Source organism: Oryctolagus cuniculus, chromosome 1 (genome assembly GCF_051225735.1).
Source record: "Oryctolagus cuniculus isolate XC-2025 breed Fujian yellow rabbit chromosome 1, ASM5122573v1, whole genome shotgun sequence".
NCBI classification, from domain to species: Eukaryota; Metazoa; Chordata; class Mammalia; order Lagomorpha; family Leporidae; genus Oryctolagus; species Oryctolagus cuniculus.
In genome coordinates, this window is record NC_142867.1 from 94733425 (window position 1) to 94754113 (window position 20689).

The window sequence follows — 20689 nt, forward strand, 5'->3', positions numbered from 1 at the left end:
TAATGTTGAGGTTATCTCTTGAAGGTACAAATCAATCATATCTCTAATAGATACGATTTACTTGTGTTACTATAGAAAAATATATTTATATTACTATCAGTTTTTTTAGCATTATTTTATAACTTAAAGAGGTATAAAATAGCCTGATAGAAATTCAAAGACCCTCATAACATCAGTTACTCTCCAGATGCTCCGTAGATAATTTCAAGCACTCCATTGTAAAGACACCCATAACTTCCAAGTGTTGGGCTTTACTTTTTCCAACACTAGCAAGGTAATACTGCTCCTTTTCCCAGGGAAAAAATTTTATTTCCCAGATTGGACACACATAGAATTCTTGAGACATTTTGAAGAACTTTAACTTAAAAGTCAAGTAAAAATGAAAAGTTTTAAAAAGGGAAGTGCCAGGACTTTTCACTTTGGTTGGTTTTTTCCACTTTATCAATGCCAGAGGTATAATTTTGTTGTAGTTAATAACAGATTCTAGGCTCAGACTGCCTTCTGTTGAATTGCAGCTCCAAGGTTAGGCAATTTTTGGCAAGTTAATTAAACTTTCAATGTCTTAATCTCCTCATCTAAAAAGTGAGACAGTTTTTACCTCATGTTTGCAATGAGCATTAAATGAGGTAGGTTTTTTTTTAATTTTATTTTTTAGGAGGTAGCACTTATAATAGTGCCTTTGATTAACATTTCCAGGATTTAATAAAATTTGAAAATATAGCAAAGATTGATATAAGTAAATGGAGGAAGGTTTACATTTTAAATCTTTGAAAGTGTTTCTGATGAGGACTCATGATAGTGAGAGAGATGTATTCAGGGATTTTTTCTAACATTTAAGAGAAAATGCAACCATTAGATTACCTAGAGGCAAATACAATTCAACCTGGATACCATTCCATTTGATTTAGATGCTGATCCTGTAGTGAAGATTCTTCTTCTGTAATAAAATTAGCATCTCGATTCATGTGGATTGACTAGCCTTCCTCTTGGGGTGACAACCCTACTCCATTACACTGAAGGGGTGCATACTTGAGTCGAGGGCAGATCTCAGACATAAAGAGGAAGAGCTCCTTCCCCAAGTAGATTCCTTCAGATCCTCATATTTTATCTGATTACAGTTTCCCCTACTGGTCAAAAACAATCATCTGACCTGAAATGGCTTAACCATTTCTTGGAATTTTTAAGTATATCAGCAATGGACTGCCAATACATTGAAAACTAGAAGCCTTCTACAAACCCTATGAGTGAGAGTTCTACAGCATGCACAATCCAGAAGATAGGAAGAATATGTGTCAGGTTAGAAAGGAAAATTAACATAAGACAGGCCAAGTTACCAGAGGCATAGGCTAGTATTTACTGACTGAGGATGGACTGAAGCCTGCCAGCAACACCTGCAGCCACTGCTTCACACTGCTCAAATCCCATTGCCTCCTTGCAGATGCAGCTGCCTGGGTTGTACCAGCTAGAAATACCAAGGATGGTCACAGGCTTGGCACAGCCATGGCCCATCATGCACCATACACAATCTGAGATTTCCAAAGCCGAGGCATGGAAATGAGTTGGGCTCAAGCCTTGTCCTAAACGCCACCTCCTTTGAATACACAATGAAGTGCTGCCTTGGGCAACTCCCCCTATCCTTTGAAAGGACGAACCTGAACTTTGTTCAATGCAGTTCATTTTATCCAGAGCTCCTCCACATTCCTGAGTGTCTAATTCCCCACTGTCTTGCTTTTCTGTTCATCTTTACCTACATCTCCACCTCTAATTCTTTCACATGTGGAGACAGGAACCTGGAGGAAGCCTAGCCAGGGACTTCCTCTCCCCCTCCCCCTTAACACTAGCCCCATATGCTCATCAAATATTATGGTTTTTTTTTTTCCCCACAATAAATCTATCAAGTGAGCACCACTAATATTTCCTTCTAAATGTATGGAGGCTTAGATTTATCATACGACAATTACATGTCTAACCTTACAATGTGAGACTTGAGCTAGAACTGCAAATTTTATCAGAATGGAGATTTCTCATTTCCTCCCTTCTCTCCAGCATAGTGGTCATACACGGAGGTACCCCTTGGGGTCATGTAAAGTCTAAAGAATGCTTTCGTATCTTGAGATCAAGGACACAGGTGATCTTACACAAACAGCCAAAAGAAGCCTAAGCTTTTAGTTTTCTTAGTTGCCCTATTCCTATTCACTCCTTTGTACAGTCACAGGGATGCTTATTTTATTTATGACTAGGTTCAGAATTATTTTCAGAATACACATTTTGTTTATCAGAAAAATATTAAAAACGAAAGAGTTTTCTTCAAAGTTTTTATTTGAATAATATATAATTTATTTGAATTTTTTATTTGAATAATATATAATTGTAACTTCTCAAACAATGGTAGAAACCAACTCACAAAGCATTCTACAAAAGATACTCTCTTGGCCTCTGAAAGCATCTATTTCCAAATTTAATAGTAGAGTTAAGCAAAAATGTACAATAAGGGTTTTCAAAATTGAAAAACTTATATATTTGGTACAATCACTTCTCTATGATCTATATATTTTACTTTATTTTATGATACACATCACCATGTAGTGTTACATTGATCACATAGTATGTATGCAATAAATACTTATTAAGTGGAAGTCAACTGGCACCATTACTAGCAATCAAACCAGCTATTGCTTTTCAGCTTCTTGGTGACACGACTGGAAAATGTGTCATATTCAAGTTGGTTAGGTCCCTGGAAGAAATAGTAGTATCCTGAAAATGAAAACAAATGAAATCATTTAGTGCTCTCTTGGCATGTTTGTTTTAAAAAAAATAAAACAGATTTATTTCTATAGATTATCTAGATGAGATGTGACTTGAGAATATAAATACTGGGAGCCTTTGGGTGTGTATTCTTCCCCCAGATATCCACCTAGACCCAGTCACACTCAGATCCAAAGAGAAATGATCTTAAGCCCTAGAAGGATAGTCAAGGGATCTGATGCCAAAAAAGACAGTGGGAGAAAAATGAAAAAACAGAACATCTTGGTCAAGTAGTAAACAATTTTGTTTAAACTGTCCTTACTTGAATATTTACAATACAAATGCAGGTTTCTCTTATCCTACTCTCAGCCCTAATCCTTAGGGCCATTGAGAGTAGAAGAGGCTGAATAAAGAATGTAAGATAGCAGAAAAGTAGGGCACTGCAGGCTTGCCTGACTCTTGCATGTACTGTGCAGCTGATGTGGTCAGATGAAATTCAAGAGAATCAAACACCTAGGAAGTATCAACAATCCTCTTGCCTGCAAGACCACCCTAGGAATTCACCATTGGTGGCACCAACCCCTACCACATTCTCGCAGTCTGCCTACTCTGAGCCAAGAACAGAGTGGGTTTTCCCTCTGTGACACTGTGGAGAACTGTAGGGCCCTGTCCTTTCCAACTTGGAACAGCAATACTGGATCCCTGAGACTTTTTAGTGTTTCTAAAAGGAGGTTTCCAATACCTTCACGCTTTCTTAATACACTTACTTTGGAAATAGAAGACTGCGTCAATTTTCGGCCCAATTCCTGGGAAGTGCTTGGTGATCAGCTTGGGATAACCAGCATCCATGACCTCTCTCCTTTCATCGTATCTGAGGAAAGAAGTAACCAGCAGGCACTCAATCAGAAAGTGGATTTCATGACATGAGCCATAAACTCATCGTCTATCCTGAGCTAAGAACAGTTCACTTGATTTGTTCTGTGTCCATGTGAGACTCCAAAGCCAGGCTTCCTGACTCTGGATCAGTGTTTGCCCACCACCCCATAGTTCCCCAGTGCTCACTTCTGCTTTACAGAACCTGGTGTTGAAGGTGACTTGGATACAGCATGGGTACCACTGACCAGTTATTTCACTGCCTTTCATTGCCTTTTCCCCCAAAGTTTTCCACTGAGGCAAAAATCAACAATTTCCTTCCAGGAAATAATAGAAGGGGCAAAGGTTTAGGAGCCACAGAATCACACACATTAGGCAGAGATGTAAAATAAACGCTTTTATCATGTCCAGGTTTTACATTCACAGCTTAGCTGCTGCCCAGATTCCCTTTTACCACCAAGGGAAGAGTTATGGTTCTCTTTAGACTTGCAGATGGCAGTTGAATCTACCTATTATTTTAATTCAGGTTCATTATTTAAGTATTTATTTCCTCTTCAGCATTGCCTGCTCAGCACTGTCACACTAACCTTTAAGGAAAAGAAAAGTTCTGGCCCAAGTATAAGCAGAAAAGTAAACTGAGGCCGGCGCCGTGGCTCAATAGGCTAATCCTCCACCTTGCGGCGCCGGCACACCGGGTTCTAGTCCCGGTCGGGGCGCCGGATTCTGTCCCGGTTGCCCCTCTTCCAGGCCAGCTCTCTGCTGTGGCCAGGGAGTGCAGTGGAGGATGGCCCAGGTGCTTGGGCCCTGCACCCCATGGGAGACCAGGAAAAGCACCTGGCTCCTGGCTCCTGCCATCGGATCAGCGCGGTGCGCCGGCTGCAGCGGCGGCCATTGGAGGGTGAACCAACGGCAAAGGAAGACCTTTCTCTCTCTGTCTCTCTCTTTCACTGTCCACTCTGCCTGTCAAAAAAAAAAAAAAAAAAAAAAAAAAAAGAAAAGTAAACTGAGTCACTAGCCAGAGTTGAAATGTGAATGTTCATAATGACTATGTCATTTTGTTAGCTCTTCAGGAAGTTTTATTTGCAAAAATACAAGGTTTTGTTTCTCAAACAAGACTGTGGGTTGGTGGACAAGCTTGAGTCATGAGCATGTGGTATTCAATCGGAATTTGTTTGAGAAAAAAATAGTGGTTATAATGCAACCTTCTTAACAATATTCTATTATGCCTCAGTTAAACCATGCAAGCAATCCTAGAAATGACTAGTTTCTGCAAAAGACTGTATAGAAGAAACTTTCCTCCAAAATTTAGTTACTCCAGAAAATAGACAGACACTCAGATGAGCTTCTATCCCCACCTGACTACCTGATTTCCTGTTGGGGAAGACCTTGCAGGGACTCCTGTCACTCGGAGGATGGCTCCCTCATTTTATCTTTTGTGTCCAGTGATTATGGAAAAGAAACTGGAAACCCATACAGCAGCAGTACTGACTATACACTAAATACCAGGTCTTAGACATCTATAACACTGGGTTCACCAGTGTTTCCATTATGATTATTCATATAACATTTTATTTAAACTGTTCCTTTTAAACAGCACATTACAAATGTATCATCTTCTATCAGAAACCCAAAGCATAGACAAAAATGTTAAGTTGACAATCACTGTTTCAGTTCCATGTTCTTTTGTTCCCTTCTCCTAGGAAGGTCAATGATCTTCTGGAAATTACCTTCTGGAAATCCCTTTCTGTGAATATTTCACAAACCTTAGGGGTCAAGTTACCAACCACTGAAGCTCACCTCCAGTACAGATTATCCACAAAGAAGTAGGTCTTCCGGAGACTGGGGTTAAAGACAGCTGCATCAATTTTTTTCACAAAGTCAGGGAAGCCCAGGGAATGTATGCTCTTGGGATAGTTTGGTTGTAGTCTTAGATGGCTAATTAACCAGAACTTGTCACCTGGGGAGACAGATAAAGTGTGTATAGTGGGATTATGCAGAAAGAGTAATAGAAACGCAAACTTACAACATGCAACATCGTTCTTTCCCTATAGTTCTAACATATATCGCATGTTGTTCTTAAGGATGATTTATCTGCTATGTAGCTGTGTGTATTGTCACAAGTATTACCATCTTCTATTTTTTACAAAGTTCTCTCCAAACTGTCCATGCTATCCATTTATTTAAGATACTTTAGCTTATAGTTCAAAGCAGCCATTAATAAAATATCATTTTTTTTGGTCTATATTTCCTTAATTTGTTATTTTCTTCAAGATAGACTTAAGGACAAAAGTAGGCACTGAAATTACCTTTAAAAAGGAATACTTGATGTCTGTCTCCAATTTCATAAGCAGCCTCAATGCCTGAAGGCAAGGTTGGCCATAAGGAAGAAATTAAACGGACACTGGTCGTTGAACTCTTAGGAATCTTCCACCAGAAAAAGCTGACATGGAAGACATTTAACACATGTTAAAGATGGTTGCAGAATTAAGAACCCCGAAACATGCATGGGAAGACTTCATGAAGCCCTGCAATGTTTCTTTCCATTATATTCACATTTGATTCCACAATGTCTGTGTAGGAGTACCACAAGGAGACAATATTCAAGAACTCTCTGATAATCACAACTTCAACAGATGGCCTGGAACATGGGAATATGCTGGATCTAGGGTTCTAGTCTGGCTTCCAATTCATTCACCAGTTTTGTAAGCTAAAAGATGTATCCTAGTCAGGTTTCTCAGTTTTACAACCTCAAAACTGGGGAATATTTGTTTTACCCACAAAGTACTCATCTTCTTCACTGCCCCTGCCCCATATCAGCTGTAATTTATATTTCAAGACAGAAACCATAAATCTCCCCACAAGTCTCTATGATCAGGAAATCAAGTCGTTTACACTGGTACTCTTTACCACCCTTGGTTCCAGATGGCACCATTGTTATCCATGATTAACATGGATTAACATGATTAACAGTCTGGCTTGGGGACCAACATTGTGATACAGTGGGTTAAGCCACTGCCTGCAATGCCAGCATCAAACATGGGAGCACCAGTTTGAGTCCCAGCTGCTTCACTTCTGATCCAGCTCCCTGCTGATGAACTTGGGAAAGCAGTGGGAGTTGATCCAATTGCTTGTGCCCAGCCACCTCTGTGGGAAACCCAGACGGAGTTCTAGGCTCTTGGCTTCAGCATTGCTCAGCCCTGGCCATTGTAGCCATTTGAGGAGTGAATCAGCAGATGGAAGATCTCTCTTTCTGTCCCTGACTCTCTCTCTCTCTGTAACTCTATCTTTCAAATAAATAAAATAAATATTTAAAAATAACTAATTAACTAACTAACTAAATCAAGTAGTCTGGCTTCTCTGCTTTCTGTCTTCTAATTCCCCAAGACATATTTCCAGAACTAATCTGTTTTTCACACACAAGCTTTCTAGTTAAAGCACAAATGAAATAACACTGCTGTCTTGTTTCAGTCTTGCAAAATCTTTCTTGCTTATGGAATCAAGTCAAATCCCTGCTTACAAATGTCATCTACATCATTTTCCACTATTTTCTGATAAAATGAGGACAGAGTACTTACTATGATTTAAATATGAAAATGATCCTACCTGTCTTTAAAGAAAAATATTTTATTTCCCACTGTAGTAACTGCATCAAATTTCAAATTGTGGTCACAGGCAGTTGGTTCCGGATTGTCAGGTTTTGGCATGGGTTGATGCTGCTCTGGGCCTCCTGAAAATACATCCCAAAGAGCATTGGGGGGAAAAAAGTCAGCATTTAATTATAAGGGGAAGAATCATTCTTTTGAAAACATTCAATTTTCTTGATAAAAATGCATAAAAATATATTTACATTCTATGAAATTTACAATAAGAGATTTTCCTCCCCCTTAAGTTTGCAATATCATGGAGAGGAAAAATCTGATAATTTTGTTTTTTCTTTTCCAATTAGATTTTTTTCTCTATATGCCTTCAGTAGAACAATGGCATGTTGGATAGAAAAAAATACCAGACTAGAGGTGGATGCCAGGGTACACTAAGTTAGACTGCTGCTTGTGATGCAGCATCCCACATCAGACCACAGATTTGAGTCCCATATACCTTGCTTCTGATCCAGCTACTGGCTAATGCACCTGGGAAAGCAGCAGATAATGGCTTCTGTCAGCCAAGTAGGAGACTCAGATCAAATTCCTGGCTGCAGGTTTGACCCTGGTCTAGGCCTGGCTGCTGTGGCCAATTGGAAAATGAGCTAGTAAGTGGAAAATTCCCCCATATGTCTTAATACTCCACCTTTCAAATCAATCAATCAATAAATATTAAGAAAGGGACAATGAAAGAGAACACCAGACTTGAAATCACAGATTCTGCCTCTGCTTTGACATCAACAGAAGGATCCCTTGTCCTCATCTGTGAAAGAGAAAAGCTATCTGTGCTACCTGCTTTCAGGAGCCTCACAGTGATCAAAAGAAAAGATGAGTAGTTTTTTAAGTCTTATCAAAATGTGGGTATTATTTGACTATTCATAAGGGTGAGTCTTCATATGGCAAAATAATAAACTCAACTCACCATAAAGGGACTGAATGCCACGTATGTCATCAGCAGAGAGGTGAAATGTGTTGAGATCAATATAACCATAGGTGGGAAACATTATGGCCTTTGGATCATTTGAATGATCAAGTCCCAAGGCATGGCCAAGCTCATGGACAGCAACAAGGAACAAGTTTGTGCCTGCAAGAAAGTCAACCAAAAGAGAGAAAGCCATGAAATACATAGTTACCTTGTTATTAATGCATCTGGTGTGTGAAAGGGAAACATGTGGGAATCCTTTACTTATTTCTCCACCCTGTTGAATAGGGTTTCCCAACCTTAGTACTTTTAACATTATAGGTCTCATGGTTCTTCATTGGCAGGGATGTCGGTTGCATTATAGATGTTCATAAATCTCTGGTTGTACCACTAAATGCAGGTAGAAAGTCCCTTTCCAATTTTGACAGTGAAAAAATGCCTCTAGATGTTGTCAATGTCCCCATGGAGGTTCACTAGCAGACGAATGAAACATACTCTGTTGTAAAAATTCTTAGAATAACTCCCAGGTGTTCAACAGTGCTCCTTCCTTCTAAATCATTCTCTGCTCCCATGACTCCCTTTTGCTTTTATGGTTGACCAGGCTTCAGCAGATATAGAAAAGTCTTTAGCAACCACATTTATTAAGCTCATATCTAAAGCTACCATTTAATCCCAGGCACTGTGAGTAGCAAAGAAATACAGCACATCATGTCCAATCCTTATACAAATTCAAGAAAGCCTTCAATGCTTTGATTATGGGATAAAACAACACTGCATTACTCTCTATTTATTTACAGATGAGGAAGCAGCATCAGTAAGGTTAACTGACCAATAAAATGGTTGATCCCAGGTTGAAATCACAATTTCTTAGCTCCAGAGTTTGTGTTTTTGCTACACAAATGATTCTATTACATTTATAATATAGACATATTTAGACTATTAAGCTGTAATCTTGCTTGTTCATTTTTATGCATGTTCTAGAGAATGTAACATTGTAGAGAAAAATGGTTCCTTCTCTCAAATTTCTTACTTCTTAGATTTGAATGACTCCTGACATTTTTGTTTTCTAGCTCAATATCTTCATTTTTTTCTATAGCAAAGATGTAGCTTAAGTAAATTACTTATCCAGAGTCACATGTCAGTTAGCTCCTGAACCTGACCTTAACATAGTCTCTGGTACCCTAGAATGAACAGAGTCTACATGTCTCTCTTGGGGAATGTCAAAGAACACAGACCCTCCCAGCATGCCCTGTAACAGGGATCCAGCAATCAACTCAGATCTGTTTCCATTTCTTCCCTCAAGTAGATAATTGAAATCAGGACTCTGCTGTTCTCTCCACTCAGCATAAGACTGGAAAGAGCAAACAAAACTTTCACAATTTGGCCTCAGCCTGAATTTGCCTTATTCCCAGTTCTCCTAAGTTTATACAAACCAGCACCATTAGTCCTATTCCAAAGTATTAAACTTACTTTTGCGTTCTCTTTCCTATTAGATTGTTTGCTCAAAGGTAGGATTGTGAGTCTTTTTTTTTATTTCTGTATTCAAACACTCTGTCAACCAACATTAATGGGAATTCAGTTAAGCATTGTATATTTCGTTTAGTGGCTCCAAAAATTGCTGAAAATGAGGATTCTCAGAATTTTCATAAATAAAGTAAATTTTTGCAAGCATAGGTCAAACTAACCAAAAAAAACAAGACAACATGGACTGGTGGAAACTAGATGTTGGGCAAAATGCCAAGAAATGTCCATTCTGGCCCCAGCTTTCCTCAAAACTAACTACTAACCCCTGGTTCTGTTTCCTGTATCTGTGGAGATTATTTGTTGAATTACTTTTCATGTTTCCCTAGAAGAATATAAAATTATCTAATCAGCATGCATTTACCCTTTCCGACGAAGAGATTACAATAATACAAAGTTACAGAGTAACTTTGTATTAAGTTTAGGCACATTTAACATGTCTGACCGGGGACTTGCAGTTCAGCAAGTGTCTAATCCTACATGACTAGTCTTCTGACAAAATAGAAGTCCTCTTCTCTTCAAAAGCTTGATAAGCCTTAGGCTATGTGTCATACCAAAATACATAGCCTTTTTTTTTTTTTTTGACAGAGTGGACAGTGAGAGAGAGAGACAGAGAGAAAGGTCTTCCTTTTGCCATTGGTTCACCCTCCAATGGCCGATCCCAAGGCAGGAGCCAGGTGCTTCTCCTGGTCTCCCATGGGTGCAGGGCCCAAGCACCTGGACCATCCTCCACTGCACTTCCTGGCCACAGCAGAGAGATAGCCTGGAAGAGGGGCAACCGGGACAGAATCCGGCACCCCGACTGGGACTAGAACCCGGTGTGCCGGCGCCACAAAGCGGAGGATTAGCCTATTGAGCTGCGGCACCGGCCAACACATAGCCTTTTTAGTAGACATGGTGTCTATTTTAATATTGCCATCAAACGTGCAAAGCACCCAGACAGAGGAAGAGGATGAGTAGAACATTCACTTGATGACTGTCTCCCTATTTGCTTTCCACATGTGTGAATCATAGACTCCAGAATTTCCAGTAGAGAAAGTAGGAAGGCTTCTGTTGCATTGGTTTACATTTTCCCATACCAGTATTTCCCCCAAATAACAGAGAACGTAGTTATTTCATCCACCAACTATCCAGAAATGATGGCGAGTTATAGTCTCTCTACAAATGCACACAAGGTGGTGTTAAATGAGCTGTTGGATATTCTGACATTTCCATTCCAGGACTGCAAAGACAGCATGACCATATAATCTCATGTTTCTCCATAGGGACTTCTAAGTTCTTTATGACTTTATCTTTCTGTGTCATCATGAGTTTTAAGAAACCGTCTGCATATTAAGAATCAAATAGCTGACCATGTTACCCATAGGTGGCACACACAGAATCAATATTAGCATTTGCTTTTGAATTGATAATTTTATCATCAAAAACTTATCACATCTAAGTAGCAGCTTTTACCTTTCCACCCTAAAAAATTCTTCTGAATTTATTCTAAAAAAAGTAACTCACAACTCAGAATCTTCATACACTCTGAGCTGACCCAAAACCCTCAATTTACAGAAGGTGAAACTGAGACCCAAGCAAGGTATAAAATTTGATTTAGAGGCAAGATTATTAATGCATGAGGAGGTGTTTCCTTTTTTGCCTACCTTTATAACTTTTACTCCAGATTTCATCCTCATCAAAATGTGTATCTCCTCCAATACCAGGTCCAGGCCCAAAAGCATGGGCTATGACACCACCTCTGCCATCAAAAGCACCATAGTCTCCATGAGCTTTGAAAAAAAAGGGGAAAAAGTTGTCTTTCTGTACATGTTATGCATCATGCCAGTTTACACAGATAAAGTCCAAGTTGCGTACCTCCACTAGCAAAAAGTATCATGATGTCAGCCTCGCCTGTCGTAATCTTTCTGAATTTCAGGGGGGTCACATCGCTCCATACTTGAAAAGCTTTCTGAATGGCATACTCAACATCCTCACGCTTCATGTCTGGAGTGTAATTTTTGATTCTTTATCAGAAAAAGAGAGGGTAAAACATATGGAAAGAATGTCAATTTTGTCTTATCACAATACTTCATTTTTTTGCTAGCAGCATTGAAGGATGAATCAAACCAAGAGTCCAAAGAGAAAAAGTTGCTTAGTTAAGTACAGAAATATTTTTTCTTGGAAATCTTCCTCCTTCATCAAAATATAGCTCAGTTTCTTCTTATGTGTGATGTACAGATCATTGTTGTGAAGGACTGACTCTCAAAGAGGTTTACACTTTTTGCTCTTGCTCTAAACTATTCTAAAAATTTTGTCTTATCTCTTTTTTTTAAAGATTTATCTATCTATGTATTTGAAAGTCAGAATTACACAGAGAGGAGAGGCAGAGAGAGAAAGAGAAAGAGACAGAGAAAAGAGAAGGAAGTCTTCCATCCGATGGTTCACTCCCCAATTGGCTGCAACAGCCGAAGCTGCACCGATCCGAGGCCAGGAGCCAGGAGCTTCTTTCCAGGTCTCCCACATGGGTGCAGGGGCCCAAGCACTTGGGTCATCTTCCACTGCTATCCCAAGCCACAGCAGAGAGCTGGATTGGAAGTGGAGCAGCTGGGTCTTGAAACGGCACCCATATGGAATGCCGGCACTGCAGGCCAGGGCATTAACCTGCTGTGCCACAACGCCGGCCCCTGTCTTATCTCTTACTTACGGTAGATACAACTTCATTCTCATTTTATTTGTAACTTTTCTACTCTGCTCTGGACTGATCAGCAAGCCAAATTCTCTTCCTTGGGTCAGCAATCTTCTTTTGTAGAGATAATAAATTGTTACATGGAGATAGCGTGAACTGTGGAGGGAAGCTACTTATCAGCTCCCAGATTTAGAGCTATAGTTAAATTGTGGATATTTCTAGAAGTCAGTCCTATGGGAGAGCAGAAAATTGCATGGCTACCTTCACCTCCATTACCTGTAGGTGATGTAATGTTTCCTCCATACTGGTCTCCCTGGCATGGTTTTGAAATGATAAACATCAGGCACTCCACATCGAGGCTTGTGCATCATTTCCAAAGTAGATGTGTCCAGTTGCCCAGTCACATTTAGCCCCAAGAATTGCTGCATTTCCTGGACTTTTTCCTCTATGAAGTTCCTGTTAGTTTTCATTTTTGTCATTGGAATTCTCTCCACCTTAAGGCCATAAAAGTTTTCCAAGTAGTTCTGCAAGAAATACATTCAGTAACACATTGAGTTTCTATTGGGAACTATGTGAATGCTTCAACTGCAAATTGATGTTTTTAAACCAAGTTTTTTGGATATCTTAATTACAGGGTAGAACACTGGATAAAATGAGAAAAAAAATCTTAATTTTCTGCGCTATTAAAGACATGTCACATTGTTAGCAAGATTTATTCCTGGAAGACCAGGGGAAACTTTTATGCTTCTATTTCTTCAAACTTGTTTCTACTCTTTAAAAGCTATTTCAGGTATTTGCATATAATGGTTTTCAGTAAGCAGCCATCTTTATTAATATGATACATAATTATTAATTTAAATTGTGATTTAAAAGTTTCTTGTATCACAGACAATGCTGTGATGTAATAGGTGGAGCTACCACCTGCCTGACACTGCTGAATTGATTAAGTAATTATTGAATTCTAAGATTATTAACTGAATGTAAATGATTGCTGTAAAGCACAAGGATACCTCAGAAAGATCAGGAAAAATAATTGAAGGTTAAATTTCTTTTAACATAAAAAAATTTTGAAATTCATATGTACTTTTGTCATAATATAACTTTTCCAAGAGCATTTTGAAGATCCCACAATTGCAGGGATTTCAAAAAATGTTTTACACCAAAATAAACCTATCTTTTAATTCCATCTTCCATGAACTTTTTGAGTACCTTCATCCCATAACAGAAGACAACTCTAATTGCATTGAACTGACATTCCTTGGTCAAAATGTTTGAGTAGAAGGAACACATTGACTCACCAATTTCGTAACAGTTCTTCAAAGCCAATATCTTTGTTTTGTATTACTCTTCGACAAAGAGTCATGCTCTTTGTCAATGTTGAAAGCATGCAATGCCCAAGACTAGTTTTCAACTAGCAACTTTCAAAAATAAAACTGACTAACGCAAAGAATCCTAAATATAATTATCAAACTACTCAAATACTAGAGTGTCATACTTACTTCAGCAAATAGCATATCGTTTTCCTTCAGAGGATCAGCTCCAGAAGAAGTGACCCACAGGGTCAGTATCAATAGAAGAAACTTCATTGCGAACTTCTCCTGAATGGTTCAATTCAGTTTGCGCTCTTCCCTTTTAATACTAGTTCCTTAAATGTCACTCTTTATATAGTCCTTAGGCCAGGATCTGTGAATGTGAAATCCTTCCAGTGACTCACAGTTGATATCATCCTTTGATTTATGTCAAAACCTGCAAGGAAACATGATTTTTTCAACCAACACTGGGTCAATTAGCATCTAACCTATCACATACTCAATCAACTCAATATGTTTCTTCAAAATGACAAATAAGCCCCTATTTCCACCCACCCTATAAAATAAGCCATTGTAAAAGAAATGTGAAGCACCTCAAATATAAAGACAACTTTAGATATGTTTTTAGAATTTTTCACTACAATAATTTCCTTATGTTTATCTTAGATAAAATTAGTTTTTAAAATGTTGAAGATTACATAAATAAAATCCTTTTGCCAGAATAGATGGGTTCTCTCAGAGCTGAATCTAATTCCATAAAGAACTGTGATACATAGGTTTCATATTTAGCAAAGAAAAGTTGATAGCATCTTGACACTATGATGCTTGGTCTATGTATTATAGTGGCTGAGATACTGATTCTATAATTTGAGACCTCCAGCCATCTAAACTGAAACTCAGTCCCAACTGTGCATCTGGAGATACAGCTTCCTAGTCTCTAAATTGTCTAGATTTGTCAGCACAAGGTTTAACACTTTTCAATTTTAAGAGGTAGGAACTCTCTGTCTTCTATCAATCCAGCTTCCTCTCCTCTAGACCAAACTGTCCTGTGTCACAGAATCTGCCTTTCCATCAGTAAGATACAAAGAAGTGAAAGAATGTCCTCAATGGAAATAAAATAGAATACTATACACAAATTCGAATTTTCTTTAGGTCTTGACTAACCAAGTCTCAGATGGGTCACATACAAGGGGATAAAGGCTACCTGGGCAATGATAGGATATTGCAATGGTTATAAACTGAGATCCCGGAGCTCAGACAGGCTGACCTGCGTTAGAATCTTAGGTGAATCATTTATCATCCCAGGCAATCACTTTGGTTTATTTAAAATTTAATTTCTCCATTTGTAAAATTGGAATAGTATTAGATATATCAAGTGTTGTTAAAAGTGATTGCATTTCATAACAGGGAAAATTTTTTAGCCCACAACACACATCTCAATTGTCCAATGACTGCTATCTTCCTTCCACTTCCTTCACTGCATTCTAATATAAGACATTTTCAAAAGGTTGGCAATGAGGACAAGAAAAATCAACTACAAACCTAGACCTCTTTCCTGTGGTAGAAGGAGTGACAACAAGATTCTAACTCAGTCCCTGAATGGAAACAGAAGTTCCCTTCAGAGACTTGGATTCCAGGGGATTTTGAGGGATGCAGGAATCAAGAGGTCAACAATGATGCTCTATGTAAAGAAGAGAATGTTTCTGAAAGTGCAGGAAGTAGCCAAGATCAGAGTTTCTCTTGAAAGCAGTGATTTGAGGTGATTAAGAGATACTTTATCAGAAAGTAGATTGTATGAGTATGGCCAAAACTTTTGGAAGCATCCCAAGCTCTGCGACATGGTTTCTTTCCTGCATCAGACACCAGGACATTCCAGGGTATATTCATGATACCTGATGCTATTTGCAGTGTCATCCCCTGGAATTCAGAGTCAAACTGAATGGAGACCACCACCAAGGATCAGGAAGGAGTCACGTTCCCATGTCACCCAAGGAACCTCCCCCCACTTGCTGACCCTTTCACACGCCAGTAACTGGTAAGCAGGAAGAGGACATCAATTAGTAAATCTTCTCCTTTTATGGATAAAAAAATGGAAGTCTGGAAAAGGGAAGTGAATTGCTTAAGGAGACATCTGGGAAGTCTCCTGACTCTGTCCTGACTTGTTACCACAACACACTTCATTTTGTCATCTTTATTTTTTCTTCAGATTTCTGGTTTCCTATGAATATTATCCTACTGCAAACATTGCAAAACAGTAGCATGGTACACTCAAGCTTCAGTTAAAGCCAGGATATTCCTTTGTTCTTGTGGGTGTCAGGAGAAAGTGACAGTTCCGGGAATGTTGTAGGTGAATCTAGATCCCTCAGAGAGGTGGCAGTAATATCCATTCTTTGGAGGATGGTTTGTGCACGCATGCACACATACACAGACACACACATACACACACCCCTCTGGATGGTACATTGGCCCCAACAGTGCTTTGGTGCTAAGGTGCCCAGAAATTGACCCAGAGCACTCAGAGAAGGATAAGGTTTGGATTCACCCAAGCCAGTTGTGTGAACTTAGACAACTTAGTTTTCTTTCATTTTCTCTGATTTTCTTTTGTTTATTTGAAAGTGCTGAGGTGGAGGGGGGGAGAAAGAGACAGAGAAAGAAAAATCTTCCATCTATTGGTTCACTCCCCAAATAGCCTCAGTTGCAGAGCTGGACCAAATCAAAGCCAGGAACATGGAACTCCATCCAGATCACCCATGTTGGTGCAGGGGCCCAAGCATTTGGGCCATCTTCCACTGCTTTCCCAGGTACACTAGCAGGGAGCTATATCAGAAATGGAACAGCCAGGATTTGAAGCAGCAACCAAGTGGGATGTCAGCATTGTAAGTGGCAGCTTAATCCGCTATGTCACAACACTGGCCGACAAGTTAATTTTCTATGCTTCATTTTCTCCATATATAAAATAGGGATAATATTAGAATCATAAAAAATAAACAACACAATGCATTAAAAGCATCTAGTGGAATGTCTTTGCATGATCAGGCCTCAGTGATGTTCATCCTTTGCCTTCTCCCTGTGCCTGTGCATGTTGGCCACACCCTGTTTAGGTTAGGCCAGCTAACTGCTTCTGAGTGGGAGGAAAATTAACTTAAACAACAAGTAAAACTTAATTGTTTAAAAATCTTCTCCAAAAAAGGAGATCTTGAGAATGTGTAGGAAACCAGAGCTTTTCATGGTTCCTCTGTGGTCTTAGTGTTTTCAGCCACAAGTTCACCTACACCCAACAAACAAACATCCTGGAAACAGCTGGCATTGATGATGGAGTTGACACCCAGAGATCCTCCCACTTTCTTAACCAGATAGCTGGGTGTCAATCCTACATGGAGTTGCTTGCTACTCAGCTCATCTTTGTAAGACAGAGAAGGTCGGAGTGACTGGTTAGAAACCTACTGCCTTCTGAAATAATGCTCAGACCAAAAACTGGGTGAGAGAGAGCTCCCAAATCCCAAGACATTCTTCTCAAAGTGGAAGTTGTAGAATGCAGGTGAAAACCCTGGCATGTGTAGGATTTGGAAGTAAGGACTGTGGCTGGGTGCAGCCCAGGGAACAGAAGTCAAAGGAGGAAAGAGGAAAGCAAAGCACATTCTTGACTTTTCTCCAGCCCTTCCCCATACATGGTTCCCTTTCAAACAACTGTAAACTAAGACATAAAATGTCACAGAAGCAGTGAGACCATATATTTCATCATAAATTAGAGACAATGTGATGACATCTACATATGTTGATACACACATATGGTTCTCTTTCTCTCTCTCTCTCTCTCTCTCTCTCTGTCATTGTTGTTCTTGTTCAAATATCTAAGGGTAGATTTAATGATTCAGAGCCTCTGAACTGCCTCTAACTTTGCAGGCTGATTTAATGGAAACAGCAAGATTTGGGGAACAGACTTGGCCTCAAACCTTGGCTGGGCTACCTATAAAGTGTGTTGTTTTGGACAAGTTATTGAAGTTCAGTTTCCTCATCCAAAAATGACTATTGAAAGAATTACATAAGATATGAAACTGCTCAGCACTGTGCCTGGCATGTAACATCCTTTCCATAATTGCTGGTTCTCTTTTCTTTGTAACATCCAGGCTTGTGTTTCTTAATATTTATTCTATTATTTCTCCCCAGAAAGAGGCATTTGAAACATTTTAGTCATTACCCCCTATAAAATTGAAGTTCCAGGGATACACTATCTTCTAATGTGCTGTGTGCATGTCTATCCTTTATACATACAAAAGTAAGTTGTATTTTTTTTACCCTGATGACCAATTTTCACCCACTTGGGTGAGAAGGACCTAAAGCGAATGTATGTGACAAGACAGCTTGTATCCTACATGACTGGGATAGTAAATGCCATCGTTTCCACCGGATCTGATGTGCATCTCATTGGGGCATTGATGAAAGATTTCTGGAAGACATCCATGAAGCCAAGAAATCTGGATTTGCATCATTAAAGGGAAGTAGAATAATCAAAAAGGGTTGGCCAGCTGTAACAGTCAGTTAGATAGACTCAGAAAGGAAACAAATCACTGGCTAGAGAAGAGAACAAATGAAAAAGAATCCAAACAGGTTTTTTTTTTTTTAAGTTTTTTTTTTTTTATTTGAAAGTCAGAGTTACACAGAGAAAGAGAAGCAAAGAGAGAGAAAGAGATCTTCCATTCACTCCCAATTGGCCGCAAAGGCTGGAGCTGTGCCGATCTAAAGCCAGGAGCCAGGAGCTCCTTCCAGGTCTCCCACATGGGTTCAGGGGCCCAAGGACTTGGGCCATCTTCCACTGCTTTCCCAGGCCACAGCAGAGAGCTGGATCAGAAGAGGAGCAACTGGGTCTCAAACCAGCACTTATATGGGATGCCAGCACTGCAGGCGGTGACTTTACCCACCATGCCACAGCACTGCCCCCTCCACCAACAGTTCTTTTGAAGAGAAAAGCAAGATAATTTTTGTTACTAATTTTTCTCTGTATTTCTCTTCTTTCCTTTAAATGTCACTCAAGCAGCCAGCAGAATCTGTTTCTTGCCTCAGCATTCGTGACATTGAGCACATTCTGACTTCTTTCCAAGAGCTTAAACCCACTAAACCAGGTATGGTTTAAGACAAAGGTGATTTCTCCTAAACTGAAACGATTCTGGGAGTGGCAGGAGAGTCTCTATGTTTTGGGTGCCGTGAAGATGTGGGTCACATTCCACAAGTGCACCACAGGATGCTGTAGCACTACAGAAGGAACTTTCCAGGGTGCAGCAGGCAGGTGAGATCCTGGTACTTACACTTCTAACTTTCTTGAAGCAAGCAGGCTGTAGAAGCAGCAGTGAACAGAACCAGGGAGATGTGCAGACTAGATGGGTTAATAAGGGGGGACATGGACCTAAATAGCACTCTGGCCTCAGAATCAGCCCTAAAGGCACTCGGATCTGGCTGAAAAGCCCATGAGAGTATTTCAGGCATGGAAAGCCAAGACACTCTGGCAAAAAGATCTCTGTGAGTGAGATCCCAGTGGAAAGAACAGGTCTTCAAAGAGGGAGGTGCCTTTCTCTGAAGGGAGGAGAGAACCTCCACTTTGACTATGACCGTGTCTAAACAAGATAAGAGTCGGAGAACTCAAGGGGCTTCCATAGCCTTGGAAACTCATAACTGGTGCATAGGGAGATTACTGATGCCATAAACAGGAGTGTCAATTGGTAAAGTCAACAACAGGAGTCACTGTGCACTTACTCCTCATGTAGGATCTCTGTCCTTAACGTGCTGTACACTGAGGCTTAATGCTATAACGAGTACTCAAACAGTATATTTCACTTTGTGTTTCTATGGGGGTGCAAACGACTGAAATCTTTACTTAATGTACACTAAACTGATCTTCTGTAAAAAAAAAAAAAAAAAAAAAAAGAAATTATCAATTCCCAACTTGACTCTCACTGGGATTAAACATGACAATAGGTCAGATCTGATTTCATCATCATTTAAAAAAAATCATCTATTATTTTTCACTTTATGTTTCTGTGTGGGAGCAAACTGTTGAAATACTTACTTAAGGTATACTAAGCTGATCTTCTGTATATTAAGATAATTGAAAATGAATCTTGATGTGAATGGAAGGGGAGAGGGAGTGGGAAAGGGGAGGGTTGTGGGTGGGAGGGACGGTATGGGGGGGGAAGCCATTGTAACACATGAGTCGTACTTTGGAAATTTATATTCATTAAATAAAAGATAAAAAAAAAAAAGGGGGGGGACATGGAACTCCCAAATGAGTGAGGTTGGATTTCCTGCCAGCCCAAGGGGTGCAGGCTTGGAAATAAAGGTAAATTTGAGCAAGGAAAATGCAATATACCTGGCACAGCTGAACTGAGGTTCAAACATGCTACATGTACAGGATATTTAACATGATACTTTCTGATTCCTGATGGTGATATATAACCATTATTATTATTATTATTGTCACTATTAATATAACTTAGGTATTGGTTTCCAAGTGTTTTAATTTTCAAGAAAGTAAATTTCATGATTAGCAATGTGCATATTTCATGAATTTTAATGGCTGTGGATCCTCTTTTAGCCTTCAAAGACTGCAAATAAATAGTATTACTAGACAACAGATAGGTGAAAGTAAATGAATTGAAATAAAAACATGCAGATGACATTGCTAGATCTAGCACAGGCATATGGTCGCATTTCTGTGGCAGGAAATCCCTTTCCAAACATGTACTCAAACTAGGGGTGATCCAAGGAAAAACTATAAAGTGTTTAAATGTACTCCTATCCCAAGTCCTTTCCAAACAAAGTGGGACTCTCAGAATTCCCTTTCCTTCACGGCTCCTGCTCAACAAATTTTCCTGCAATGTATGACTGCTTAAAGAGCCTTGGGCATTTGCATTTCCATAGAAAACTCTGAAAAATGCAAAGAACTTCAAAGTATTAAAATGAGACCCTATAATGGAAAAATATGGACAGTCATGGACTTTCTACTCAAAGACTCCAGGGA

The 20689-nt window shown here is 39.4% G+C and overlaps 1 protein-coding gene across 1 annotated transcript; it reads right to left on the reverse strand.

Annotated features, from left to right (window-relative positions):
* Nucleotides 1–2301: 2301 nt before the first annotated feature.
* On the reverse strand, nucleotides 2302–13983 carry MMP12 (matrix metallopeptidase 12). Its single transcript, NM_001082771.1, is given in 10 exon segments — nucleotides 2302–2754; nucleotides 3513–3616; nucleotides 5416–5575; nucleotides 5925–6058; nucleotides 7222–7345; nucleotides 8179–8340; nucleotides 11346–11471; nucleotides 11557–11705; nucleotides 12644–12891; nucleotides 13867–13983. Coding segments are annotated over 10 exon segments (1395 nt in total). The 5' UTR covers nucleotides 13954–13983; the 3' UTR covers nucleotides 2302–2653.
* Between the last annotated feature and the right edge of the window lie 6706 nt (nucleotides 13984–20689).